The sequence below is a fragment of the Eumetopias jubatus genome, unplaced genomic scaffold (genome assembly GCF_037043125.1).
Source record: "Eumetopias jubatus isolate StellerSeaLion01/CBP00866 unplaced genomic scaffold, mEumJub1_p1.0 scaffold_5, whole genome shotgun sequence".
Lineage (NCBI taxonomy): Eukaryota > Metazoa > Chordata > Mammalia > Carnivora > Otariidae > Eumetopias > Eumetopias jubatus.
In genome coordinates, this window is record NW_028274811.1 from 153,441,706 (window position 1) to 153,467,377 (window position 25,672).

General features: G+C 62.0%; 1 protein-coding gene across 3 annotated transcripts; it reads left to right on the forward strand.

The window, feature by feature from the left end:
• The first annotated feature begins 97 nt into the window (after window positions 1–97).
• Window positions 98–24,528, forward strand: TERT (telomerase reverse transcriptase). 3 transcript variants are annotated; one of them, XM_028090010.1, is made up of 16 exons: window positions 98–316; window positions 430–1,732; window positions 4,831–5,026; window positions 6,281–6,461; window positions 7,842–8,021; window positions 8,419–8,577; window positions 13,391–13,486; window positions 14,089–14,174; window positions 16,126–16,239; window positions 16,571–16,642; window positions 17,341–17,529; window positions 20,528–20,654; window positions 21,057–21,274; window positions 22,299–22,423; window positions 22,997–23,134; window positions 23,636–24,528. In XM_028090010.1, exons 1-16 carry the CDS (start codon window positions 98–100, stop codon window positions 23,737–23,739), a joined length of 3,507 nt encoding a protein of 1,168 aa, XP_027945811.1. In that variant the 3' UTR covers window positions 23,740–24,528. The 3 variants fall into 3 exon arrangements, 2 of the variants coding, with proteins under 2 accessions (XP_027945811.1, XP_027945814.1); XM_028090013.2 differs by having other exon boundaries at window positions 21,057–21,118; XR_015768242.1 differs by lacking the exons at window positions 22,997–23,134; window positions 23,636–24,528 and having other exon boundaries at window positions 21,057–22,089; window positions 22,299–22,388.
• The last annotated feature ends 1,144 nt before the right edge of the window (window positions 24,529–25,672 follow it).

Here is a 25,672-nt window from a genome sequence, read left to right on the forward strand (position 1 = left end):
CGCCCCTTCCTCCCCGAAGCCCCGCCTCCTAGTGCGGACCCCCCCCCCCCCTTCCCGGGCCCGCCCCTTCCTCCCGCGGACCCGCCCCTCTCCAGCCATGCCGCGCGCGCCCCGGTGCCGCGCCGTGCGCGCCCTGCTGCGGGGCCACTACCGGGAGGTGTTGCCCCTGGCCTCCTTCCTGCGGCGCCTGGGGCCCCAGGGCCGGCGGCTCGTGCGGCGTGGGGACCCAACGGCCTTCCGCGCGCTGGTGGCCCAGTGCCTGGTGTGCGTGCCCTGGGACGCGCGGCCGCCCCCCGTCGCCCCGTCCTTCCGCCAGGTGGGCTAACCCGGGAACCCGGCTCGGGCCTGCCGGGGCGGGAGAGGGAGGGCGGCGCGCTCAGGCCCCCGGGGGCCTCGGTCCCCAGGGCTTCAGGACCCGTCCCCCCGCAGGTGTCCTGCCTGAAGGAGCTGGTGGCCAGGGTGGTGCAGAGGCTCTGCGAGCGCGGCGCCAGAAACGTGCTGGCTTTCGGCTTCGCCCTGCTAGACGGAGCCCGCGGCGGGCCGCCCGTGGCCTTCACGACCAGCGTGCGCAGCTACCTGCCCAACACGGTAACGGAGACTCTGCGTGGCAGCGGCGCATGGGGGCTGCTGCTGCGCCGCGTGGGCGACGATGTGCTCACCCACCTGCTCACGCGCTGCGCGCTCTACCTGCTGGTGGCCCCGAGCTGCGCCTACCAAGTGTGTGGGCCTCCGCTCTACGACCTCTGCGTCCCCGCCGTGGCTCGGCCCCTCGCGTCCCCCGGCCACAGTCCTGGGACCCGGATGGACCTCAGACCCACGCGCCAGGCCTGGAACTCCGGCGCAAGGCGGCGTCGGGGCAGCTCCGGGAACAGTCCTCAGCCGGCCAAGAGGCCCAGGCGCCGCGTGACCCCAGAGCCGGAGCAGGGGACCGACAGGCCTGCCCGGGCCCACCTGGGCGGGGTCCACGGGCCAAGTGACAGCAAACCTGGCGCAGTGACACCTGTCAGGGCCGCTGCGGAAGCTGCCTCGTGGGAGGGAGGGCCCCCTGGGACTCGTCTCTCCTCCCCGGCTGCACAGCCATCTCAGGGGCCCCAGGGAGTACCCCATCACCCAGCGCACCCCGAGACCAAGCACTTCCTCTACTGCTCGGGAGGCAGGGAGCGGCTGCGCCCCTCCTTCCTGCTCAGCGCCCTGCCGCCTAGCCTGACCGGGGCCCGGAAACTCGTGGAGACCATCTTTCTGGGCTCCGAGCCCCGGAGGCCAGGGGCTGCCCGCACGACGCGCCGCCTGCCCGCGCGCTACTGGCGGATGAGGCCCCTGTTCCGGGAGCTGCTTGGGAACCACGAGCGGTGCCCATATGGTGCACTCCTCAGGACCCACTGCCCGCTTCGGGCCGCGGCCCTCGGGGAAGCGCCTCGCGACCAGGCGTGTGGAGGAGTGGGCGTGTGCCCTTCGGAGAGGCCAGCGGCAGCCCCTGAGGAGGAGGCGGACCCGCGGCGTCTGGTGCAGCTGCTCCGACGGCACAGTAGCCCCTGGCAGGTGTATGCTTTCCTGCGGGCCTGCCTGTGCTGGCTGGTGCCTGCTGGACTCTGGGGCTCCAGGCACAACCAGCGCCGCTTCTTGAGGAACGTGAAGAAATTCATCTCTCTGGGAAAGCATGCCAAGCTCTCACTGCAGGAGCTGACGTGGAAGATGCAAGTGCGGGACTGCACCTGGCTGCGGGGGAGCCCAGGTGAGCAGCCCAGGTGAGCAGGTGCCTGGTTGGCCCTGCAGGCCCCTCCCTCCCAACCTTCCCCATGCACCTGGCTTCGACTTGAGGTGGGGACTCCATCCTCCACCTCTGATTCTTCCCACATCCCATTTACATAGAACTTCGAGGCGCTGATGGACTCAGGCAGGTGCTGGGGACGTGCAGTGAGCAGATGTGGGGACACAGGTCCAGCCACCGGCCACCCTCCCTGCCCTCCCTGGTGGGAAGCAGCAACAAGGACAGACCCTGGGGTTTTGCCATTTGACCTCCCCCAAGCTCCCAAAACATCTGAGACTTCTAGACGAAAGAACATTGCAGAGCCTTCTATCAGAGTCAAGGTTACCACCTGGGATATCCATTTCAGTCTCCGGCGGTGGGGGCTTAAAATATGCCCAGGCTCATCTCCAAAGATCGTGATTATAATGGTCTCCGATGGGGGGCGGGGGTACACCCTTTCCAGTTCCCCAGGAGGCTCTGGGGCCAGGTAATGGCAGACACTGGGGCGACCTCCCAATAACTCGGGTTTGTAAGATGATTATTATTTTTTTAATTGTGAGAAAACAACATACAGCCTGAGATCTTCCCTCCTAATGAATGGTTAAGTGTACAGGAAGCATTGCAAAGTGTAAGTGCCGTGTTACATAGCACATGTCTAGAACTTTCACACCTGGCATGCCTCTACGCCCATAACCAGCCACTCCCTTCCTGGTGCTGCAACGTGGATGAACCTCCAAGGTGTCAGGCACCGTTGGACAGGGTGTTACAGGACCCGCACTCAGGCTGAGGCTCACTTAGTGGAAAGCAGCCTCCCCGTGTCCTTGCACACTCGAGCTGTGGCCCTGGCCATCTGCTCCTTCCCGTGGCCATGGCCATGCTCATTGCCCATTGGGCTGAATACATGACACTTAGAGACCAAGGCTGTCTAAGCATGGCTCTCGTGGTCACCTTTTCCACCCTCCCATGCTGGGGCACCCCTTCCCCTGTGCAGACCATCAGTTTGGGCAGGGGCTCGGTCCACAGCACCTGGGCCTTTGCCTCTGTCAAGCCAGCCTCGACCAATGTCCTGCCTGCCACTCTGCTCTCTGACACCCGTCAGAAACCCGTCCCCATCCCCGGAGGCCAGACTGCCGGGCCATCTACATCGTCAGCCCGGTGTCACTAGACGTCACAGAATGGATTCCTGATGAAAACTGGGGAGGTGCCCCCCCACGGCCTGTCCCCATGGCCCACGTTGGGCTGGTGGCAGCCGTTACTCCCTCACCCCGGGCACATGTGGCTCTTGCGTGGGCTGTGCTGTCATCTGGTCCCATCGACGTATGTGCGCCCCCACGATGGTCTGAACGGTGGCCCCTTGACCTTCGGAGTGGAGTCTGTCGTCTCAGTAGGGTCCTCAGTTGGGCTCTACAGGCCGCGGTTGGGTCTTCGGGGGCCGTGTCCCCGTCGTCAGGCGTTCCTCTCTGACTTCTCGGGGGCGATTGGCTCTGTCTAGCTGCGTCCCAGCTTTGCCTGTGTCTGCACGTGTCCAGTTTCAGTCGCTTCTAAGTTTCTACTTTCTTCCACTCTTTCTTCTTAGATCAGCAAGTTGTTGAGCTGTGTGTGGTCTTTTCTACTGACTTGTGACTCGGTTGTGTGGTGGTCTGTGTGCAGGATCCTGGCTGTGTGGGGCTGGGCAGACGAGCGTGTCTCCTGGGCATCTGCAGGTCTGTGGCCGGTTGCCATGTTCACGCTGCCTGAGACCCCTGTCCCCCTCCTGAGGGCGAGATGCTCAGGGGAGCACCATCTTCCTCAAGGGTGGGTTTGTCCATTCCTTCCTGTTCCGACAGTATTTACGTTAGGTTTTATCAGGTGTGTGCGCATTTTAGAAGTTTTATCTCCCTGATGCCCTATTGTGCCCGTTACGTGAACGTCTGTTCTGGTGCCGCCGAGCGGCACGCCAGCTTTCTCTTGGCGCGTGTCGGCGTCCAGCCTTCCCAGAGCCCCACGGTTTGGGCCCGGCCGATCAGCGGCTGGTGTTTTATCTTCCGTCCAGTCTGGCGATCTTTGCCACTAACCCGGAGAATCTGACTTCTCTCCTCTGACTGTAGACGTGTCTGAAGCCCCTTTCATCTTTCCTCCAGTTTGTCTGCCTTTCCCGTTTCCGAGGGCCCGTGTGCCTCTCCCACTCCACCCTCCTTCCCGGTTTGCCCCCCGGCGGCGGTTAGGAGCTGCTGGCTATGCGGCCCTCAGGGTCCCTCGTCCTGAGCAACATGAGGGCCTGATGCAGTTTCCCACGACCTTGGCTATGCCCCAAGTTAGAGGTCATGTTGTGCTCTGTGGTCAGTGTTTTTTGAGCTCTGTCCACTGCCCTTTTCTTCCCTCCCCCCTCACCATTCTGTCCTCTACCCCAGCCCAGCCTCTGGGCCCCCTTCCTGCTCCTCCACGGTTTCTTCCATGTCTGTTATTCATGGTGAAGCCCCCGGCTCCGTGTGTGCTGTGGTCTCTGTGGCAGCCTGGTGACACCTCCTCGTGACCTTTCCGAGCGCACAGAATCAAATACACAAGGATGCAGAGGACAGTTTTGGGCTGTGGGGTGTGTCCCCAGCGCCGCGTCAGTGCTCACAGCCCCGTGCTGCCCGTTCCCAGCTGCGCAGCGTCTGGCAGCCCTTAGCTCCTGCGTGGTTCAGCCTGGGAAGCCACAGGCATTCCTGGATCCCGCTGCCCAGTGCTGAAGTGGCTGAATGGCTTTGTCCCCATGTGGAGAGCATGTCTCTGCTTCTCCATCCCGCTTATAACCCAGGACTGATGACGAAGCCCCGTGCTCTCTGTCCAGTAGAAATACAGCGTGACTGCATGCGTAATGTAAACTTTCCGGTAGCCACGTTACAAGGTAGAAAAGGAAACATGAAACTAATAATGTCTTTTATTAAGGCCCCACACATCCAGAGTGCTCTCACTTCCCGTAATCAGCAGACGCATCGCTAACGGCACGCGTCCCTCCTCTGGCTGAGGGTCGTGCTCCCTGCACCTGCCTGTTTCCAGCGGCCAGTGTGGCTGCGATGGGCGGATGGGTGGACACTGTGTCTGTACCTTTCCTGTTTCAGGGGCTCGCTGTGTCCCGGCCACCGAGCACCGTCGGAGAGAGGAGATCCTGGCCAGGTTCCTGTGCTGGTTGATGGGCACGTACGTGGTTGAGCTGCTCAGGTCGTTTTTTTACGTCACAGAAACCACGTTTCAGAAGAACCGGCTCTTCTTCTATCGGAAGAGTGTCTGGAGCCAGTTACAGAGCATAGGAATCAGGTGTCTTGGTCAATGTCGCTCGCTTGTGGTTTTTCCTGTGTGTGCAGATGACAGCCCTGCGTCCTGCCAGCTGCAGGCCCCCCGGGGTCCCAAGCTGGGGGCCCCATGCTGGGCACAGACTCCCGGGGCCCCCCTTTGTTTACCTGTGATGTCAGAGTTTGGGCTGCCTGGGGTCCAGGCTCTTGAAAGTGGAAGAAGTTTGTACTGAATGGAACCAACCTTGCAGACAGGTCATTGGCTTGATCCAGGCATATGGGTCGGATTCTCTTTTAATTCACACAGAATGAGTGGGGCTGTCTCATCAGTGGACGGCGTGTGGGCAGGGTCTGGGGACAGATGCGTGCTTCGGGAAGCAGGGCCCTGAGGCAGTTCCTTCCAGCTTGACTTGCCTCAGTGGCTGCTAGGCTTGTTGCAGAAGCTGTTTATGTCCATCTGAAGGATCGTGCTGAACGCAGGCTGGATCGGGATCCCGTCAGGGATGGTCTGCCAGCCTGAAATACAAGCCGTGCTTCTCTGCAGCCTGGCCTGGCCGACGCGCCCAGTGTCCTCACAGGGCTTGGCAAGGCCCTGAAAGTGGTGAGGTCAGGGCTCCTGGGCTGCATCCCGCATTTGGGTCAAACCCGTGCCCTGAGTCAGGACATTTGCAGAGGGAGCTGGACTGGGCCTGTGTCCTCCTGCATCTGGGGGGGGTGCCTGGGGGCCTTTATCGTAGGTTGAGGTAATAGTGCAGCCTGCCTAATGATTTAAACATTTCATGGCACCTCATCCAAAGTAGCTCTTGAGACTCCTTGTGGGGCCTGTGGAAGCTGTCCCCCTGCCTGGTGGGCATTTGAGTCCCCAGGGTGGGCTGGGTTTGCATACTGCCCTTCCCTCCTGGGGCCAGCAGCCCCTGCCTTTGGGTGGTATTGGGGGAAAGGCTGCAGGTCACAGGTGAGGGGGAGCTAGTGGGTGCGTGGAGAGAGGGTTCTGTTCCTCTAGGGGCTGCACCAGTCACCACCTGGCCCGCCCTCCGCCCTTGCCTGGAGGTCCTGGCTGCCCCCACCTGTGCCTCCCAGGGCTCTGTGCTGGAGGGAACCAGGTGTCCTGGCACCTGCTGTGGAAGCGTGCTCCTGCAGGTGGCCGGCCACAGCATCCTGGGTTGCTGGGGGCCTGGCTCTGCCAACTTCAGGAGCCCGGCCGTTCTCTGGCAGGCTTACCTGCCCTGGGCTTCTCGCGTGCCTGCCGAGCTGCAGCCCACGAGCTTCTCCGTTTCAGACAACACTTCACGCGTGTGCATCTCCGAGAACTGTCAGCAGCAGATGTCCGAAGACACCACGAAGCCAGAGCGGCTCTCCTGACATCCAGACTCCGCTTCCTCCCCAAGCCCAGTGGACTGCGGCCAATTGTGAACATGGACTATGTGCTGGGAGCCAGAACGTTCCGCAGAGACAAGAAGGTCAGCGCTGTCGTTTCATTTCTAAGTCAAGTGCATGGAACCCCCAGCTGGGTGTGGAGGTGGACAGGAGGCCAGCAGGAGGGTCTGCAACGCGGCAAGCCCACAGGAAGGCAGAGCACTGCTGATGGGTCCGGGTTCCCCTGTGTAGACAAGGAGCTCGTAGGAAGGCCAGTCCTGCAAGGTGCTAGACAGTCTCTGTGAACCCAGGTTCTCATGCAGAGCTGCCCACACCGGGCCCCGGCTTCTGGAGCCGCTGCGTGCTCCGGGAGTCGAGCACAGGAAGAACCCGTTATCACCTGCTGCCCGCCTACTGGGGTTCCAGGGACCTGCAGGACCTCACCCTGGGATTAGCACCCCCCCGCAGGACCTCACCCCTGGGATTAGCACCCCCCCCGCAGGACCTCACCCCTGGGATTAGCACCCCCCCCGCAGGACCTCACCCCTGGGATTAGCACCCCCCCCGCAGGACCTCACCCCTGGGATTAGCACCCCCCCCGCAGGACCTCACCCCTGGGATTAGCACCCCCCCCGCAGGACCTCACCCCTGGGATTAGCACCCCCCCCACAGGACCTCACCCTGGGATTAGCACCCCCCCGCAGGACCTCACCCCTGGGATTAGCACCCCCGCAGGACCTCACCCCTGTGATTAGCACCTCCCACAGGACCTCGCTCCTGTGATTAGCACCCCCCTCCAGCGCAGGATCTCACCCACATGGTTAGCCACCCCCCCTACAGGATCTCACCCCGGTGGTTAGCACCACCCCCCACAGGATTTTGCCCCATGGTTAGCGCCCCCCCACCGCAGGATCTCGCCCCTGTGATTAACAGCCCCCCTGCAGGATCTCACCCCTGTGGTCAGCACCCCCACACACAGGATCTCACCCTCGTGGTTAGCACCCCCCAACATGATACCCCCCCCACGGCATCTCTGTCACCAGAGCTCTGACCCCTTTCTAGTGGCTTCATAGCGTGTTTGGGAGTGATTTTGGTCATTGTGATGCCCCCAAATAAGACAGCAGGGCTGTCGATGTTGGCTGGGGGCCTGGTGGGGTCTGCAAGTAAAGAGGAGTTCCTCCTGCATGTCCTGCCCCATCTGTGGTGGCGGCTCGGTAGCTGGAGAAGGGAGACACCTGTGGCTAGCTGCAGTTTCTGTACATCCCGTAACAGATCCCTGGGGAGACCCAGGGCCTGGGGGTGTGAGGGGGGATCAGCTGTCTGGCCCTTCCGGAGTCTGGGGGATGCTGGGTGGGCGAGGGGAGGCGCAGAGGCAGGGAACTGTTCCTGGGGGCCCGGTAGGTAGGGTGGGCAAGTCTGATGCAGGCCCCCATTTGATGGGCATCGTCTGAGGATGCTGCCCCGGTCGTGGGCCGGCTCTGCAGGTCCAGCACCTCACCTCACAAGTGAAGACACTGTTCAGCGTGCTGAACTATGAGCGGGCCCGGCGCCCCAGCCTCCTGGGGGCCTCCGTGCTGGGCATGGATGACATCCACAGGGCCTGGCGCGCCTTTGTGCTGCGCATGCGGGCCCGGGACCCGGTGCCCCAGCTGTACTTTGTCAAGGTGGGTGCCCGGTTCCGGTCCCCACCCCACGCCCAAGTGAGCCAGCTGGGCACGTCTGGCCTACGGGAGCAGCGCCCCCACCAGCTGGCCATGCATCGTGGGCCCTGGCCGGGGCAGGGGGCGGGAGTGCTGGCCTTCAGCCCCTGAGTTTGCTCGAATGGGGCGTCCCTTGGGGAAGCCACATCACATCTCTGGGTGTAGGGAGGGATGCAGGCCTGCCCCGGGGTGCTGAGTCTGGGGGCTGTGGGTCAGGCGTGTGCAGTGGGAACAAGGGGGGTGCAGGGTGTCTCCGGTCCTCCCGCGTCTGGTTCCCCTGAGTTCGGTAACTGCAGGTCAGCACCAGCAGTACTGGGGGCCCTGGGGGCGGCCCGTAAACAGCACATCCATTCCCACGTAGGTGGACGTGACCGGGGCGTATGATGCGCTCCCACAGGACAGGCTGGTAGAGGTGATTGCCAATGTGATCAGGCCTCAAGAAAACACCTACTGCGTGCGCCAGTATGCCGTGGTCCGGAGAACTGCCCAGGGACACGTCCGGAAGTCCTTCAAGAGACATGTAAGAGCCACGGGGGTGCGTGTTCCACGATGAGGGTGTCTGCAGTGTGGACGTGTCCGTGACGTGGGTGATCTGCCTACGTCCGTGGGTGCTGAGCTGCACTCCGTCTGCCCCCAGACCCGGAAAGCGCCTCACTCTCGTTCCTGTTCTGTTCGAGTCCTCTCATCCTGCGGGCCACTGCCTCGTGCTGTCCGTTTGCAGAGGCAGACCCCCCGGACGGCACGCTGGCAGCAGCGGAGCCAACGTCCCCACAGACGCCCCCTGGCCCGTGGTCATGCAGAGGGCTCAGTGTGCTCCATGGGCCAGTGCTGTGGGAGAGGAGAGGGCCAGGTGGCACCTTGCCCAGGACAGCTGGGCCTCACTCACTGCCCCTGCCCACGCAGCAGAGCTGAGGGTCTGGGGTCACACCCCCCACCCCCCCGCAGAGGCCAGGGCTGGGAAAGGACAAGTGGCCTGCTCAGCATGCGGCCGTTTCCTACCAGCCGTCTGAGCACCCAGGCCTCCAGAGCAGCACCGTGATGTGGGGAGGCAGAAGGCTGCCGAGGGGAAGGAGCCGACCCAGAAGTTCTCAGCAGAGCCACGTGACCACCTCTGGGGCGAGGCTCATATGAGTGTGGTTTGCAAATCCTGAGTCTGCAGTGAAATGCAGTTTTGCCAGTGTGGACACAGATGGCAGCCATCACCTGGGTTGAGATGTAGAAAATCGCGGGTGCCCACAAGACCCCTCTGCCTCTCTCCGTGGTGTCCCCAGCTCTGACATCAGTCATGTGGACTCAGGTACCTGTCTTGAATTCCACGAACGTGAGATCAGGCAGAACGTGCCCTTCCTTGTCTGGTTTTCCCTGCTCCCCCGCGAGTCTGAGACGCGGCCGGGCGGCAGGTAGCAGCTCTTTTCTCTCCTTGCCGTGGTCGGGGTTCTGTAGCACCAGCACTGCCCAGCGGGGCTCTGCTTTCTGCTGGGCGGACGTTCCCCTGACGGGTCATCCGTGGGCCGAGAGCTCTCGTTTCTGTTGGGGGTGTTGCTGGGGGGGAGCCGTTCCGTGTTGGGGGACGGTGCCCGCCCACGCTGCCACATGCGCCCTGCCGCAGGGGCCGGCTGAGCTCGCGCCCATAGCATCCCGGGTGCAGCACTGCTCCGGGGTCCAGTGTCCCTGTGGTGAGTGCAAGTTGAGCACCCTACACAAATTGGCCACTTGTGAGGTGCCCGTTGAGGTCGGCTCCCCGCTTGTGATGAGCCATGGGTGGTTTGTCACGGATTTCTTGGGGATCTTCACACATCTGGTGCCAGTCCTTGGTCTGAGGGACGCACCGCAAACACCTTCTTGGCCTGTCTCTGCCTTTTCAGTCACAAATAGGGTCTTTTGATGAACAGAAGTTTTTCACTTTAATGGAGCCAGTTTGGCAGGGGTTCGTGCCTGACAGTGTCTGTCCAGCTCCAACGCTGTCTGTCCCCAGCCATGGCGACGCCATTCTGCATTTCCATGAGAACAGCCCCTGCACTCGGGCTCCGTCCGTGGAGCTTATTTCCGGGACGTACTGTTGGAGCTTCACGGTCTTGGTTTCTCTCCGCGTCTGTTCTACACACGGACTCCGGCCATACCTCGCGTTCTCGTCTGACCACCTGTTAAAGCCATTTCTTGGATTCTTCAGCTCACCAAGCCTGCTCTTCAGTTCTCGAATCTCATGTGAATTTTCTCACAGACTCCAGCCTCTGGTTCATCTTCCCTTCTTTTTTTTGTTTTACTATGCTATTTATTGTTTTTTCTTTGTTGATTTTTAAATCCTGGCAACTCAGAAGCAGCCTCATCTGCAGGCAGGTTCCTAGCACGTCTGCTGTTGTTTCACTGGTGGTCACCCCCTCACCCCCCATTTGTTTCCATGAGTTGCCAGTCTTCTAAAGAAAAATTTTAAAGCAAAGGTTTTGCACAATACTGGTTTTCTCCACGGGAGAATCTCTCCCTGATGGTGGGAGTGGTGGATCACTTTGATCAGGCAGGGCTGGTATTAGACCGCCACACCCCACCCCGCGCTCCCCTGAGAGCCCCCCTCCTGGCCCCTGCAGCACCCGATGCTCAGAGCTGGTGGGACTAGGGAACCCGATGCTCGGAGCTGGTGGGACTAGGGAACCCGATGCTCGGAGCTGGTGGGACTAGGGAACCCGATGCTCGGAGCTGGTGGATTAGGGAACCCGATGCTCGGAGCTGGTGGGACTAGGGAACCCGATGCTCGGAGCTGGTGGGACTAGGGAACCCGATGCTCGGAGCTGGTGGGACTAGGGAACCCGATGCTCGGAGCTGGTGGATTAGGGAACCCGATGCTCGGAGCTGGTGGGACTAGGGAACCCGATGCTCGGAGCTGGTGGGACTAGGGAACCCGATGCTCGGAGCTGGTGGATTAGGGAACCCGATGCTCGGAGCTGGTGGGACTAGGGAACCCGATGCTCGGAGCTGGTGGGACTAGGGAACCCGATGCTCGGAGCTGGTGGACTAGGGAACCCGATGCTCGGAGCTGGTGGACTAGGGAACCGGATGCTCGGAGCTGGTGGACTAGGGAACCCGATGCTCGGAGCTGGTGGGACTAGGGAACCCGATGCTCGGAGCTGGTGGGACTAGGGAACCCGATGCTCGGAGCTGGTGGACTAGGGAACCGGATGCTCGGAGCTGGTGGGACTAGGGAACCCGATGCTCGGAGCTGGTGGATTAGGGAACCCGATGCTCGGAGCTGGTGGGACTAGGGAACCCGATGCTCAGAGCTGGTGGGACTAGGGAACCCGATGCTCGGAGCTGGTGGGACTAGGGAACCCGATGCTCGGAGCTGGTGGATTAGGGAACCCGATGCTCGGAGCTGGTGGATTAGGGAACCCGATGCTCGGAGCTGGTGGGACTAGGGAACCCGATGCTCGGAGCTGGTGGACTAGGGAACCCGATGCTCGGAGCTGGTGGACTAGGGAACCCGATGCTCGGAGCTGGTGGGACTAGGGAACCCGATGCTCGGAGCTGGTGGGACTAGGGAACCCGATGCTCGGAGCTGGTGGGACTAGGGAACCCGATGCTCGGAGCTGGTGGGACTAGGGAACCCGATGCTCGGAGCTGGTGGGACTAGGGAACCCGATGCTCGGAGCTGGTGGGACTAGGGAACCCGATGCTCAGAGCTGGTGGATTAGGGAACCCGATGCTCGGAGCTGGTGGGACTAGGGAACCCGATGCTCGGAGCTGGTGGATTAGGGAACCCGATGCTCGGAGCTGGTGGATTAGGGAACCCGATGCTCGGAGCTGGTGGGACTAGGGAACCCGATGCTCGGAGCTGGTGGACTAGGGAACCCGATGCTCGGAGCTGGTGGACTAGGGAACCCGATGCTCGGAGCTGGTGGGACTAGGGAACCCGATGCTCGGAGCTGGTGGGACTAGGGAACCCGATGCTCGGAGCTGGTGGGACTAGGGAACCCGATGCTCGGAGCTGGTGGGACTAGGGAACCCGATGCTCGGAGCTGGTGGGACTAGGGAACCCGATGCTCGGAGCTGGTGGGACTAGGGAACCCGATGCTCGGAGCTGGTGGATTAGGGAACCCGATGCTCGGAGCTGGTGGGACTAGGGAACCCGATGCTCGGAGCTGGTGGATTAGGGAACCCGATGCTCGGAGCTGGTGGATTAGGGAACCCGATGCTCGGAGCTGGTAGGACTAGGGAACCCGATGCTCGGAGCTGGTGGATTAGGGAACCCGATGCTCGGAGCTGGTGGGACTAGGGAACCCGATGCTCGGAGCTGGTGGATTAGGGAACCCGATGCTCGGAGCTGGTGGACTAGGGAACCCGATGCTCGGAGCTGGTGGACTAGGGAACCCGATGCTCGGAGCTGGTGGACTAGGGAACCCGATGCTCGGAGCTGGTGGACTAGGGAACCCGATGCTCGGAGCTGGTGGACTAGGGAACCCGATGCTCAGAGCTGGTGGACTAGGGAACCCGATGCTCAGAGCTGGTGGACTAGGGAACCCGATGCTCAGAGCTGGTGGGACTAGGGAACCCGATGCTCGGAGCTGGTGGATTAGGGAACCCGATGCTCGGAGCTGGTGGGACTAGGGAACCCGATGCTCGGAGCTGGTGGGACTAGGGAACCCGATGCTCAGAGCTGGTGGACTAGGGAACCCGATGCTCAGAGCTGGTGGGACTAGGGAACCCGATGCTCGGAGCTGGTGGATTAGGGAACCCGATGCTCGGAGCTGGTGGGACTAGGGAACCCGATGCTCGGAGCTGGTGGGACTAGGGAACCCGATGCTCGGAGCTGGTGGGACTAGGGAACCCGATGCTCGGAGCTGGTGGGACTAGGGAACCCGATGCTCGGAGCTGGTGGGACTAGGGAACCCGATGCTCGGAGCTGGTGGGACTAGGGAACCCGATGCTCGGAGCTGGTGGACTAGGGAAGAGGCTGCACTTTCGGCTCATTTCTCTGCAGTGCCCTCCTCCCCAGACCAGCCCCTCCGTCCTGGCTGCTTGGGTTGCCACAACCCCTGCCGCCTTCTGCTCAGGCTCCACCTCCCACGGTGAATGGACAGATCTCAGGGAGGGGTCTCGGGAAGGCGGGCCCCCCCCCGCAAAGCCTCGGACCCCCAGCGGCTTTCCTCAGACGTCATCCGTGGTCAGGGGAGTGACCAGGTGGACGGTTCCTGTGTGCTGTGTTCCTGACCTGCCCCCAGTGCCATACTCTCCGTTCCCGGATGGCACCTGCTCGTTCCAGATGCGGACAGGGTCTCCCGCGACGTGACTTCTGCTCACCGGCCTGGGCGGCGCGTCTCTCACCCTCTTCTGTGTGCCAGCAGGTGTCTACCTTCACAGACCTCCCGCCGTACATGAGACAGTTTGTGGAGCGTCTGCAAGAGACAAGCTCGCTGAGGGACTCCGTGGTCATCGAGCAGGTGGGGGGGTCAGGCACGTGACTCACCGCCGGGGAGGGGCGAGCATGCAGGTGGCGGTCACCGTCTGGCTGGAGGGGCCCGGGTGCAGCCTCTTCGCGAACCACACCGCCAGATTCCCTGCTGCAGTCCAGCTGCGTCCTCGTGATTTGATAGAGATGTCCTCGTGATTTGATAGAGACGTCCTCTCCCTCGGTTTTGATTGCAAGGCCCAAAGAAAACGCGCCCCCTCCCTTTAGGAGGACAAGTTGGATTTGCCCTGTAGCCCCAGCTGGGATGACCATCTAGTGGGAAACCCATTTTTCTTGGATGTAAGTGGGGGCTGTTCCTGAGCGCAGGGCCCTCGGTGATGGATCAGTCCCCCACGGCTCTGTGGCCTCTTGCAGACCTAGTTCTAGGGACAAGCCGGTCCACCCACTGAGGCTCTGAGACGTGCAGACCCGTCTTCTCCAGCTGCCGGGTTCCCACCAGCTGCTGCGGGACACACTGGCACGTGCCGTCTGGGCCAGCGTCCACAGGCTCGAGCCCGGCCAGAGCCGCGGACCGCCCAGCATGGCATCCAGCATGGCTCCCCTGCCTGCCCACACCTCCGTTTGCTCTTCCAGAGCTCCTCTCTGAATGAAACCAGCAGCGGCCTTTTCCACCTCTTCCTACGCCTGGTGCACAACCATGTCATAAGGATCGGGGGCAAGTGAGTCGGGGTCCTCGGCACCTTCCTGTCGTCACCTCCAGACTCTGCAGGCCCTGCGACCACCCGGCTCCCAGGGTTCAGGAAGTCCTTTGGCATTTAAATGCCGGCAGATGATTTTTTTATTTATACACACAAAACCGGACTTCTCTGGGTGAGCCCCTGCATGAGGACCCCAGTGTGTGTCTGATGAGAGCGGTGGTCCTGGGGGTTCAGGCTCACAGCCAAGGTCGTTAGAGGTCAGCTTGGAATGTGGGTGCCTTCCCTGGGATCATTCCCTATGCTCTAGGAATCAGAAGCTTTTTAATTAAAGGATGTATTATTATTGTGTTATAAAGAATTATAGCACTCATTAAATGTAATTATATTCCAAATATAACGTCTGCATCCTGAAAAACGCTCCTGATGAGTGCGCAGTGGGTGAGTCTTCACAAAGGCAGCATGCCTCTCAGTTGCACCCATGTCAAAAGAGAACTTTCTCCATGGAAAAGGCCATACCTGTGACCCCACGCCTCCCCCAGAGAGGCACTGCCCACTTCTCTGCCCACTGTGACCTTTATAAAAATGGGTCAGGCCCATGTGGACAGTCACATGTATAAACTGACACCTGGCAGGGCTTCATGGGAGCACAAGACAAACCTCGATTCACACGCCCTCTGGTGTGTGTGCACCTGTACGTGGTCTGTGGTGTGCGTGTGTGGTCTTTGTGTGGTGTGTCTCTGTGCTTGTGTGATCTGCATACGTGGTCTGTGTGTGTCTGTGGTCCGTGTGCAGTGTGTCTCCATGCATGTGTGGTCTGCGTGCGGTGTGTCTCCATGCATGCGTGGTCTGCGTGCAGTGTCTCCATTCGTGCCTGGTCTGTGTGCGTGGTCTGCATGCAGTGTGTCTCCATGTGTGCGTGGTCTGCATGCGGTGTGTCTCCATGCGTGCGTGGTCTGCACGTGGTGTATCTCCATGCATGTGTGGTCTGCGTGCATGGTCTGCATGTGGTGTGTCTCCATGCGTGCATGGTCTGCACGCGGTGTATCTCCATGCATGTGTGGTCTGCGTGCGTGGTCTGCGTGCGGTGTGTCTCCATGCGTGCGTGGTCTGCACGTGGTGTATCTCCATGCATGTGTGGTCTGCGTGCGTGGTCTGCATGCGGTGTGTCTCCATGCGTGCGTGGTCTGCACACGGTGTATCTCCATGCATGTGTGGTCTGCGTGTGTGGTCTGCACGCAGTGTATCTCCATGCATGTGTGTGGTCTGCGTGCGTGGTCTGCATGTGGTGTGTCTCCATGCGTGCATGGTCTGCGTGCGGTGTGTCTCCATGCGTGCGTGGTCTGCACGCGGTGTATCTCCATGCATGTGTGTGGTCTGCGTGCGTGGTCTGCATGCGGTGTGTCTCCATGCATGCGTGGTCTGCGTGTGGTGTGTCTCCATGAGTGCATGGTCTTCACGCGGTGTATCTCCATGCATGTGTGGTCTGCGTGCGTGGTCTGCATGTGGTGTGTCTCCATGCGTGCGTGGTCTGCACACGGTGTATCTCCATGCATGTGTGTGGTCTGCGTGCGTGGTCTGCATGCGGTGTGTCTCCATGCATGCGTGGTCTGCGTGCGGTGTGTCTCCATGCGTGCATGGTCTGCACGCGGTGTATCTCCATGCATGTGTGGTCTGCGTGCGTGGTCTGCATGTGGTGTGTCTCCATGCGTGCGTGGTCTGCACACGGTGTATCTCCATGCATGTGTGTGGTCTGCGTGCGTGGTCTGCATGCGGTGTGTCTCCGTGCATGTGTGGTCTGCGTGCGGTGTGTCTCCATGCGTACGTGGTCTGCACGCGGTGTATCTCCATGCATGTGTGGTCTGCGTGCGTGGTCTGCATGTGGTGTGTCTCCATGCGTGCGTGGTCTGCACGCACGTGCGTCTGTGATGCGAGGTCTGCTGGGGCCTGCTTCTACCCGTGTCCTCTCCCCTAGGTCGTACGTCCAGTGTCAGGGGATCCCTCAGGGCTCCATCCTGTCCACTCTGCTGTGCAGTCTGTGCTACGGGGACATGGAGAGCAGGTTGTTTCCTGGAATCCAGCAGGATGGGTATGGATCCCTCGTGGTGTGTGTGTGGACAGGGCCATACTCGTGGCTTTGTGTCAGGTCATGTGGGAGGTAGTGAGCAGGTCTTGAATGGAGGCTTAGAAGTGGCATCTAGTATGGCCAGGGCCTGAGCGCGTTTCCACGGGCTTCTGACCCACGGCTGTGCCCCCGCCCGTGCATCCCCGGCTGCAGCCACGTCCCACGAGGAGTGTAAGCCTTTGTCTAGATTCTTTGCAGGAGGTTACTTTATCCTTGTCCTTGTGAACTAGGGTATTTAAGTTTCTTGGACGTCCGGGCCCTTGCTGTAGCACCCAGCGCATCTGTCCCCTTGTAGGGTGCTCCTGCGCCTGGTGGATGACTTCCTGCTGGTCACGCCTCACCTGACACAAGCGCAGGCCTTTCTCAGGTAGGCCTCCCACGCGCGCGTCTCCACAGCACTCCTGATGCCCATGAGCAGCTGACCTGGCTCGCTGCGGGGCAACAGCTCCCCCCTTACGAGATGAATTTACATCTGTAGGGTGTCCTGTGCAGGCTGCTGTGTGGACGGTGGCCCTAGGGCATGCCTGCAGGACTCTCGGTCCCTCTGAGCTCTGGGACTCCCCTGCGGGCGGGCTCGGGGTGACGGGTTTGTCCAAGGACAGCCGGCAACTAGAGCCAACACCCCGCAGTTTATGACTTTCTCCTTCCCTGGAAAGGAAGACTCCTGGGGCCTGAGAAGGACGGCGCTGAGGGCCTCACGTGCCCGATTGAATTCTGGCAAAATAACCCACCCCCATGTGGCCCCCAGGCCTCGTAGCACCACCATTTAGCAAGCCCAGGCAGACGTTCCTCCCACATGGCCTGCAGGGAGGAAGGGGAGCCCCACGAGCTCACTCGCGGCCTCACTTCTGTTCCCGCGTGTGCAGCGCGGCCCCGTCCGCTGTCCGCCCACTGCAGCACACACCCCAACTTCCAAGGGGCCTCCGGGGAGGCAGCCCTGTCCCCAGGGCAGCACCCACGCCCGCCGCTGTGCCCGTGGCTCTGGCTCGGCGCCCGTGGCCCTGGCACTGAATGAGCCCTGGCGGTGTGCCCCTCTCTTCCGGTGGCTCACCTGTCTCTCTGCAGGACGCTGGTCAGGGGGGTCCCCGAGTATGGCTGCATGGCCAACTTGCAGAAGACTGTGGTGAACTTCCCCGTGGAGGACGTTGCCCCGGGCTGCACGGCCCCCCTGCAGCTGCCGGCCCACTCCCTGTTCCCGTGGTGCGGCCTGCTGCTGGACACCCGGACCCTAGAGGTGTCCTGCGACTACTCCAGGTGAGCGTGCCCACACGCAGACGTCCCCGTCTCTGCGAGCGACGGACGGGTCACAGGTCAGGTGCCCAGCGTCCGTCCAGACGGGGTGGCAACGTACCCTCCTTGGGGTCGGGCGCACTTGCTACGGGAGCAGTTTTCTGGGCTTTTGTTGGAATTTGTGCCGGAGACTTGGGGCTCACCGGTGTGTACTGCAGGGATGCTGTGTAGATCTGAGGTCAGGGGCTTGGGGACCTGCTGGACACGAGCTCCTTAGGACGGGGCCACCCCATAACGCACACCGTGGCCTCCCTGGGGAGCAGGGCTGTGGTGCACGGGGCCTGCCGTATACGCGGTACATGGGACTCTGTGCTGGCGAGCTTGGGCCGCTGTGAACAAGACCGCCGACCAGCAGCTCCTCCGGACTTTCTGCTTTCACGTCATGGAGGCTGTGAGTCCGAGATCTGCCTGCCGGCAGGGTTGGTTCCCCTTGTGTTCTCCGCCGTCGTCTCCCTGTGTCCTCACGTCGTTCTGCATTCAGGCACGTCTGGCATTTCTCTTCCTCCAAGCACATCGGTGCTGTTGGGTCAGGGCCCACCTATGACCTTAGTCTTAATTGCTTCTTACAGACCCGGTCCCCACACACAGTCATGTGGGTTAGGGCTGTAAGATGTGGACTTGGGGACCCAGTACAGCCCCTCACGGCCAGTCTCCCCTGAGCCTGAGAGGCCCCAGCCCAACCTCGGGCTTGCCCCAGACACAGACTCAGGACAGACGTGGATGCAGGAACCTGCTCTTGTATGAACACGAAATGCTGATTCCACAGCCATGCTGGAGGGCGGGCCTTCCCTTTGCTAGTCGGGGACTCTGCTGTCCTGGCTTGAACGCACCCGGTTTGTTTCCACAGTGCACTTTCTGCTCTCCCAGCCCACTCTGCTGCCCCCACCTCCACACATGGACCCACATTTGTGCTTCTGCATGCGAAGCCCAGGCCCCTTTCCTGCCCCCGCCGCCCACCGCCCCCATCTTTGGTTGGTCTCATCCTTGGGACTAGGCTCAGACTCCCCAGCTTCCAGCCCTCCCTCGCCATCTGACCCCAACCACACCAGTTGGTCATGAACGGCCCACCACCGTTTGCTCCCCAAAAAACTATGGCCCTTTGGGGGACAGGCACCGCCATTCCGGGTGACTCTCACCAGATGATGACAATGCCCGAGAGTGCGTGTGCAGCCGTGCTTCCACAAGACCTCTCAGCATGAGCCTGTTTACGGGTGCAGCCCTAGGGCTCGGCTCTGGAGGCAGAGGCGCCTGGAACCCCGCAAGGTGTCCCGCCCAGGGGGAGGAGACACGAGGGGGAGGGGAACCGTCCTGGAAAGGACAGTGACAAGGCGGGCTTGTCTCGCGGACTTCCGAGTCTTCCCCAAACCCCAGCTCAGGCGAGGCGGCCAGAGTGCCAGGGCCACCCTCGCGAGCATGAGAGTTTGCCGTGCTGCGCAGGTGGAAGCAAAGGGAGGACTGGCCTGGCTGAGAAAACCAACTAGGAGCAGCCAGCGTGCCTCAGCTTTGCGTCACGGTGCACCCAGGAGCCAGTTCTGGGTGTGCACAGGAACAAAACAGCAGGGACAGAGCAGGAGGACTCAAAACAGCTGGATGAAGGTCCTCTGACCTGGCGCAGGGATGAGTAAGCAGGACTGGCAGACCGGAAAGGAAGCAGCGAGCGGCTCTGAGCACCTAGGAGCCCGAAGCCTGCGGGCAGACGGTAGCCGCGCCTCTGAGCACGAGTGGCCTCGCCGAGCCCGGTTAGGTGGGGCCCGCTGCTACTTCTCAGATGCATCCTTTTGGCTCAGACGAGGGACCTGCCCCCGGTCACCCAGCTGCACGGGACTCAGGATTCGAACCCGGGCCTGGCTCCAGGGCCTCCCTTCCTTCTCCGCAGAGGTTGGACATGGAGGCTTGTAGCGAGGCCACGGTGGATGCCACAGGGAGGAGAGGGGGCGGCGTGTGGAGGGGCTCCCGCCAAGCTCTGTCCACCCTCCAGAGATGCCCCTATCCCATCAGGCCCGGGCACGTGGGCACGTTTCTGAGGGCTGGGCAAACTGCACCGACTTCTCTGGAAAGCAGCAAATTTGTATTAAAGTCCTTGAAACATTCATATATTTTCCCAGTAACTGCACTTCCAAAAATCTGTCCTCAAGGAACAAAAATCATGGACATCATCAGAGATTTTGCTTGACTGTTTGGGCAGCAAATGAAACCCACCTCAATGGCCAGGTGGATGTCATGCCTCACCCAGAAGAAACTTTATTCTGCCCTTGAAATTGCTGTCAAAAAATATTCAATAAGATGAAAAGTTGATTTTGAGGTTAGCGTGTTCGAAGCTGGTGCTGAGGAATACCTCCCCGGGCACAGAATACACGGGTCACGGGGGCATTTCGGGTGCGTAGGTGCAGGGATGTGGCGTGGTTGGGGCACCCACCAGTGTTGCTGGTGCTGAGCGGGCGACTTTCCTCCCATTTCCTGCGTCTTACGTGTTTCCCACCTTGAGACGGCGTCAGTCTCGTCCACAGGGTCAGGCTGTGGTGGGTGGGGCGGCCTCCTCCTGCGAGGAGCCCTCCGGGCTGTGGCCTCAAGGTCCCGTGTGGCCAGAGCTGCCCCGCCGAGCCTGAAGAGACCCCACCCAGCTCGGACCCTCTCCCAGGAAGGCACCCAGTCAGGAGTGTGTTTGCTGTGTGATTAACGCATTTGGTTGAATCCCGTAGATTTTATTGGTGCTCTGTGCTGTTTGTCACTAACAAATGAACGTGTACATGACCCAGACTGTGGCCCGGATGTGTGTGGTGTGTGAGGGACCCACCCTGTCTGAGTCCCCCGTGCTCTCTGCTCCCACCGCCTGTGGCCTGGGCATGGGCGGACACACGCATGTGAGGTGTGATCAGGGTGCAAATTTGACAGCATAGGCGGGTGGGCAGGCTGATGCTGCGAGGAGGACTCGCCACTCAGGGCCTCCTGCTCGGTCCCACAGCTACGCCCAGACCTCCATCCGCTCGAGCCTCACCTTCAGCCAGGGCGCCAAGCCCGGGAGGAACATGCGGCGCAAGCTCTTTGCGGTCTTGCGGCTAAAGTGCTGTGCTTTGTTTCTGGATCTGCAGGTGAGTGCATGGCCGGCAGGTGCCCACGGGCCAACTCCTACCCGCGCGGCCTGTGTGGTTGACAGCACGCGTGCGCCAAGCATACAGGTGTTTGTGTGAGTGCATGTGTGTGCATGCGTGTGTAAGCACGTACATGATGCGAATGCCCTCACCCCTGCCTGAGCGCATCGTTCCGGGCGCTGGGGCGCCTCCCCGTGGTGAGGTCCGAGGCGTGGGGGCTCAGGCTCTAGAGCTGCTTGGCGCTCACCTCCTTGCCCCTCCCTGCCTGTCCTTCCCACCAGCAGCCCCTGCCACCACCACCCAGCGCCGCTGCCTTCTGCCTCCCTTTGACCTGGTGATGAAGTAAGACAGAAATCTAAATTCTAGATGTATCTGCAGCGTTTCTCTTTCTTTGTGACCCAGGTGAACAGCGTCCACACAGTTTATACAAACATTTACAAGATATTCCTGCTGCAGGCCTACAGGTGGGTTCCCCGGCCGCATGGCCACAGGCGACAGGCCCACCGTGGCCCCAGCCCTCCCTCGGCCGGGAGAGCATCCTGCCCTCCTGTGTCCCAGCTTATAAGGATGAGGTATTTGCCAAGTTTTCAGCCGCGGACGCTGCAGCTTCGTGAGTGTGCGTACGTACATCTCGCATGGGGGAGGCATCCGTCCTGTCACCAGGCAGCGGTGGGTGGTCAGCGTGGCCTGGGGTGTCCCCACTCCTGAGCACTGACCCGGGACCTTGCAGGGGCTGGGGACATGAAGCAGGTGCGGGCGGTCCCCATGTGGGGGTGGAAGGCAGACACCACAGGGCTTGGGTCCCAGAGAGTGGAGGATCAGGTGGGTACAGGTGAGGGTCGCGGCCCTCTGATGTCCCCCAGAAAGGGGGTGGTGGGATGTGGCCCCCAAACAGCCCAGAGGCCATTCCTGCCCCACTAATGGAACGTCCGAGGCCCCGTGTGCTTTTGGAACGTTCTTGGCCCCTGGATGGCTCCGGGTCACCCTGCTGAGGACTGGGGTGTGGCTGGGCAGCTGGGGGGCCCTGGGTGCTTGTGCTTTCCTACAGCTCTTGGGGGAGGGGTCACTTCCACCTCAGACGATGTTGACCATGGGGTCACGGTGGCCGCCCTGGCCTCGGGGACACAAAGCCAGGCTTTGCTCTGGTTTACAAGGGAGACCTGTCCCTGGCCACTCAGGGGAGCCGCTAACTTGCAGCCGCAGACAGGACAGATGGACATGTGAGCCGCAGGGCGGACAAGGGGCCGGGCATCCGTGTAGAGCCTGGGCGAATGTGTGTGACCTGCAGTTGTGCGTGTGCTGTTTCCAAACCTGGCTTTGGTCTCCACAGGTGGGAAAGTACTTCCCACCTCAGTAGGGTTATCATGCATGTGAAGTCAGATAGCTGGCAGAGCGACACGCGGGCACATTACTCCAGAAGTGGCGCGGGTGTTCGGTGAGGCCGGGAGCACGAGGTACCTGGGGAGGGGCTTCTCGTGCAGTCCCGTGCACATGCGGTCACATAGGGACACGTGCACACACGCTCACACATGCATGCACACACACGGGGATACATGCACACACAGACACACATGCATTCACACACACACGCGTGCACACGTCCCAGCCAGGGGACTCTCCTCTGACAAAGCATCCCTTCGCCAGGTTCCACGCGTGTGTGCTCCAGTTCCCATTCAACCAGCCAGTGAGGAAGAACCCCTCCTTCTTCCTCCGTGTCATCTTGGACACCGCGTCGCACTGCTACTCCCTCCTGAAAGCCAAGAACACAGGTGTGCACGGGTGGGAAACTGGGCACGGCAGGCGGGTTTTGAGGGGTCCTCTGTAGTGCGGCAATGCACGGGATGCTCCCCTGCACGCTTCCAACACAGCGCGGCCGTGCGCTCAGGGACCTCCCCCGTCAGGCTTGGGCGTGTTGGCGCCCCTCCCCTCGGGGCCCTCGGCCTCGTGCGCAAATACAGGCCAGTGGTGGGGAGGAGGCCGCGCCCCACGCCTGTCCGCAGCCTGGCCTTCCCCCCGGGCGTCCCCGTCCCTGTTCCCCCACAGCTCCATCCAGCAAGCACCTGGCCGGTCTGCAGCTTGGGCTGGGCTGTGTCCCTAGGGTCCTGGTTACTTCCGTTTTGTGGGAGTTGCTTCTGAGAAGGGGGACAAAGCACCAGCTGTCAGGGATCCCCAAGCCTGTGTTGGGGCTGAACTTGAAACAAAATTGTCCGTCTGCCCGCCGGCCTCTGCCCCTGCTCCCGGGCTCGTGGGGGGCGGGACAGAGACCCCAGGCAGCATCGGGCACATCGGAGCATGTGGTCTTCTGGGCGGGGCCTTAGCCTGCGTCCTTTGGGTCCCCCCAGGGATGTCCCTGGGCGCCAAGGGCGCCTCCGGCCCGTTTCCTTCTGAGGCTGCACGGTGGCTGTGCCTCCATGCCTTCCTGCTCAAGCTGGCCCGTCACGGTGGCACCTACAGGTGTCTTCTCGGGGCTCTCCGGGCAGGTAAGTGTGAGGCACCCCTTCGTGCAGGTGCAGGGCCCTGTCCTGCCGTGTGCATACCTGAGCCGTGTCTGGGCTCCCCCGTGTCTGGATGGTGGTGGGTGGGTCCAGGAGCCCCCAAGGGGTGGGATGCAGGTGCCCTGGGGTCGTGGGCTCTCTCAGCCCAGAGTCTGGCACACCCGCCCGGTCACTCCACCTTTGCACACCTCACCTCCCGTCTGTGGGGAGAGGCCAAGGCCCCACTCCCTCCGGCCCTGCTAGCCTGGGTGTCCTCTACACCCCCGACCCAAGTCCCCAGGCCTCTGCCCTGGCTGCCTCTACACGGGCAGAGGGATCCCCAGCGGCAAGTCCCTCCCGCCCGCCCCACCTGGCACCCGGAGCCTGGCCTGCACGGGGCAGGCACTCAGCGCACAGACCTTGCCTGCCTGGCCCGCAGCGGAATCCCGAGGCCATGGTGAAGGTTGGCTTCTTCGGGGCATTCTGATGTCACTCGTCCTCTTACAGCCAAAGCACACCTGTGCCGGCAGCTCCCGAGGGTGACGCTGGCTGCCCTGGAGGCAGCAGCTGACCCCAGCCTGACCGCAGACTTCAAGACCATTTTGGACTGACGACGGGTCCTCCCAGCCCAGAGTGGCCTCCAGGGCCCCTGAGCCCCAGTCCGTGTGCCTTCATGCGGTGGGACGGGCCGGCTCACCTTCAGGTCTCGGCCCTTTCTCCCCTGAGACTCTGAGACTTGAGCTGCTGGTTGGCACCCCCCGGAGAGGTTGGCCCCCGTGTCATCGGGGAGGAGAACACACCCAGCACCCTCTTGTGATCAGGGTTGTTCTTCAGCCACTGGCTGCCAGGAGGGGGCAGGCAGGAGCACTGGGCTGGCGTGTCCGGTCTGTCTGGACCTTTGTCACCCCCCCCCGGGGACTGCCCCAGTCTGCACACGTGTCCCGAGGGCGCTCGGCAGTGGGTGTGCTCTTTCCCGCTACCTGCACAGGCCTGGACTATCCCCGCCCGCCCCTGGCCGTCCCCGTGCCGCGTCCAAAGTCTGTGTCCCGTGGAGCTTTCCCCAGAAGCTAATGTCCAGTCAGCTGTTCCAGACCCATCCCCTCCCATCCTTGGGACCTCGCCCTGCGCCCCCCACACCCTGCTCTGGCCTCCTGGAGCCTGAGTGTCTGGCCCACCCCACGTGCCGCCAACCCCACTTCTGACTCTTCCCTGCCGGTCCCTGCTCTGCACACAGTGGCCCTGGGTCTTCCTGGTGGCGCTCCTCTGCATGGCCTCCGCCCCTGGACCTGCCACCTCCGGTAACTCCTGGGGAGCCACAGAAGGAACATGCCGAGCCTTTGCTCTTAGAGGCTTCCATTTACCCGTGTTTGTATTAAAACGCATCCTGCGTGAGGCATGCATACCATTTTTCATAATTACATCCGCGCCTGTGTCCACACGTGATGTGCAGGGTCCTTGGCCTGGGGGGGGGGCTCCCAGGGGTCTTCCTGGGGCAGGGATGTGAGGGCGGGAGGGGGGATTGGGAAAGGGCACCCCCCCGGGGCAGGTGTGGCAGGGCAGTGGGCCAGAAGGCCCCGCCCAGCACTTAGCCCGTCTACAGCTGGCTCTGGCCCTACTGTGGACCCTGGAAGGGGGTGGGCAGCAAGGGCCCGATGCCCAGAACACTGGATTCCCTTCTAAGCACATTTCTCTGGCTTCACAGTATCCAGGTGATCTCCTTCTGGAGGGTTCCTTGGAGTGAGCGGTGGGGGCGTGATACAGGGGTTTGGGAGGTAGGTGGTAGCCCACTACCCCACGTCCAGCCCTGCCCCACCCCTGGGCTGCTGGTCTCCTGCTTCTCTGTCCTGGACCTGGGCAGGTGGATGTGCCTGCCCACCTGCCCCCATGTGTCCCCTCCATCACCTGGGGACTCCCGGGGATGGCCCTGCCCCTCCCCCATGCTGCATCCTGACCACGGTAGGGTTGCTTCATTCCTGTTGAGCTGAACTCCGGGGCCGTGCTCATGGCGAGCAGATGCCTCGGCAGCAGTACCTGGACCTGGAGCAGGTGTGGGGATGTGCTGTGCAGGTGGAGCTGCTTGAGCGGGGCAGCCGGCTTCTCTGCTCTCGCACCTGGGAGCCCCCCAGGCTGGGGGACAGCAGAGGCCACAGGAAGGGCCAGGTTTGGGTGTGGTACTCAGGGTCACGGGTCGCGGCTCTGGTGGGGGCCAAACCGAGGATCTCAGGGGACTGAGGCCCCACAGGCTGTGGCAAGAAGGGGTCAGCCTGACTGGGCAGCAGCAGGGTGACCCTGACGACTTTTTGGGGGAGGCAGGGAGCTCACGGGTGACCTGGAGGATGAGGTGGTGGATGTCAGCCTGAGCTGTCCTGGGGGCTTGACCTGCACAGGTGCCCCCCCCAACAGACTTATGCTTCAGCAAATCTGGGAAGGGCCTGGGATTTGCACTTCTAGGGAGTTCAGGTGCTGCTGGTGGGGTGGGGGACCCCACGTTGAGAACCCTCCCCCCGCAGGGAGGATGGGCTGCCCTGAGCAGCGGCCCCAGGG

Coding starts and splice junctions, on each gene's coding strand:
- TERT (XM_028090010.1), top strand. CDS start 98: ATGCCGCGCGCGCCCCGGTGCCGCGCCGTGCGCGCCCTGCTGCGGGGC. Junction 14,175..16,125: donor GTCATAAGGATCGGGGGCAA/GTGAGTCGGGGT, acceptor CCTCTCCCCTAG/GTCGTACGTCCAGTGTCAGG. Junction 21,275..22,298: donor CTGCAGCTTCGTGAGTGTGC/GTACGTACATCT, acceptor TCCCTTCGCCAG/GTTCCACGCGTGTGTGCTCC.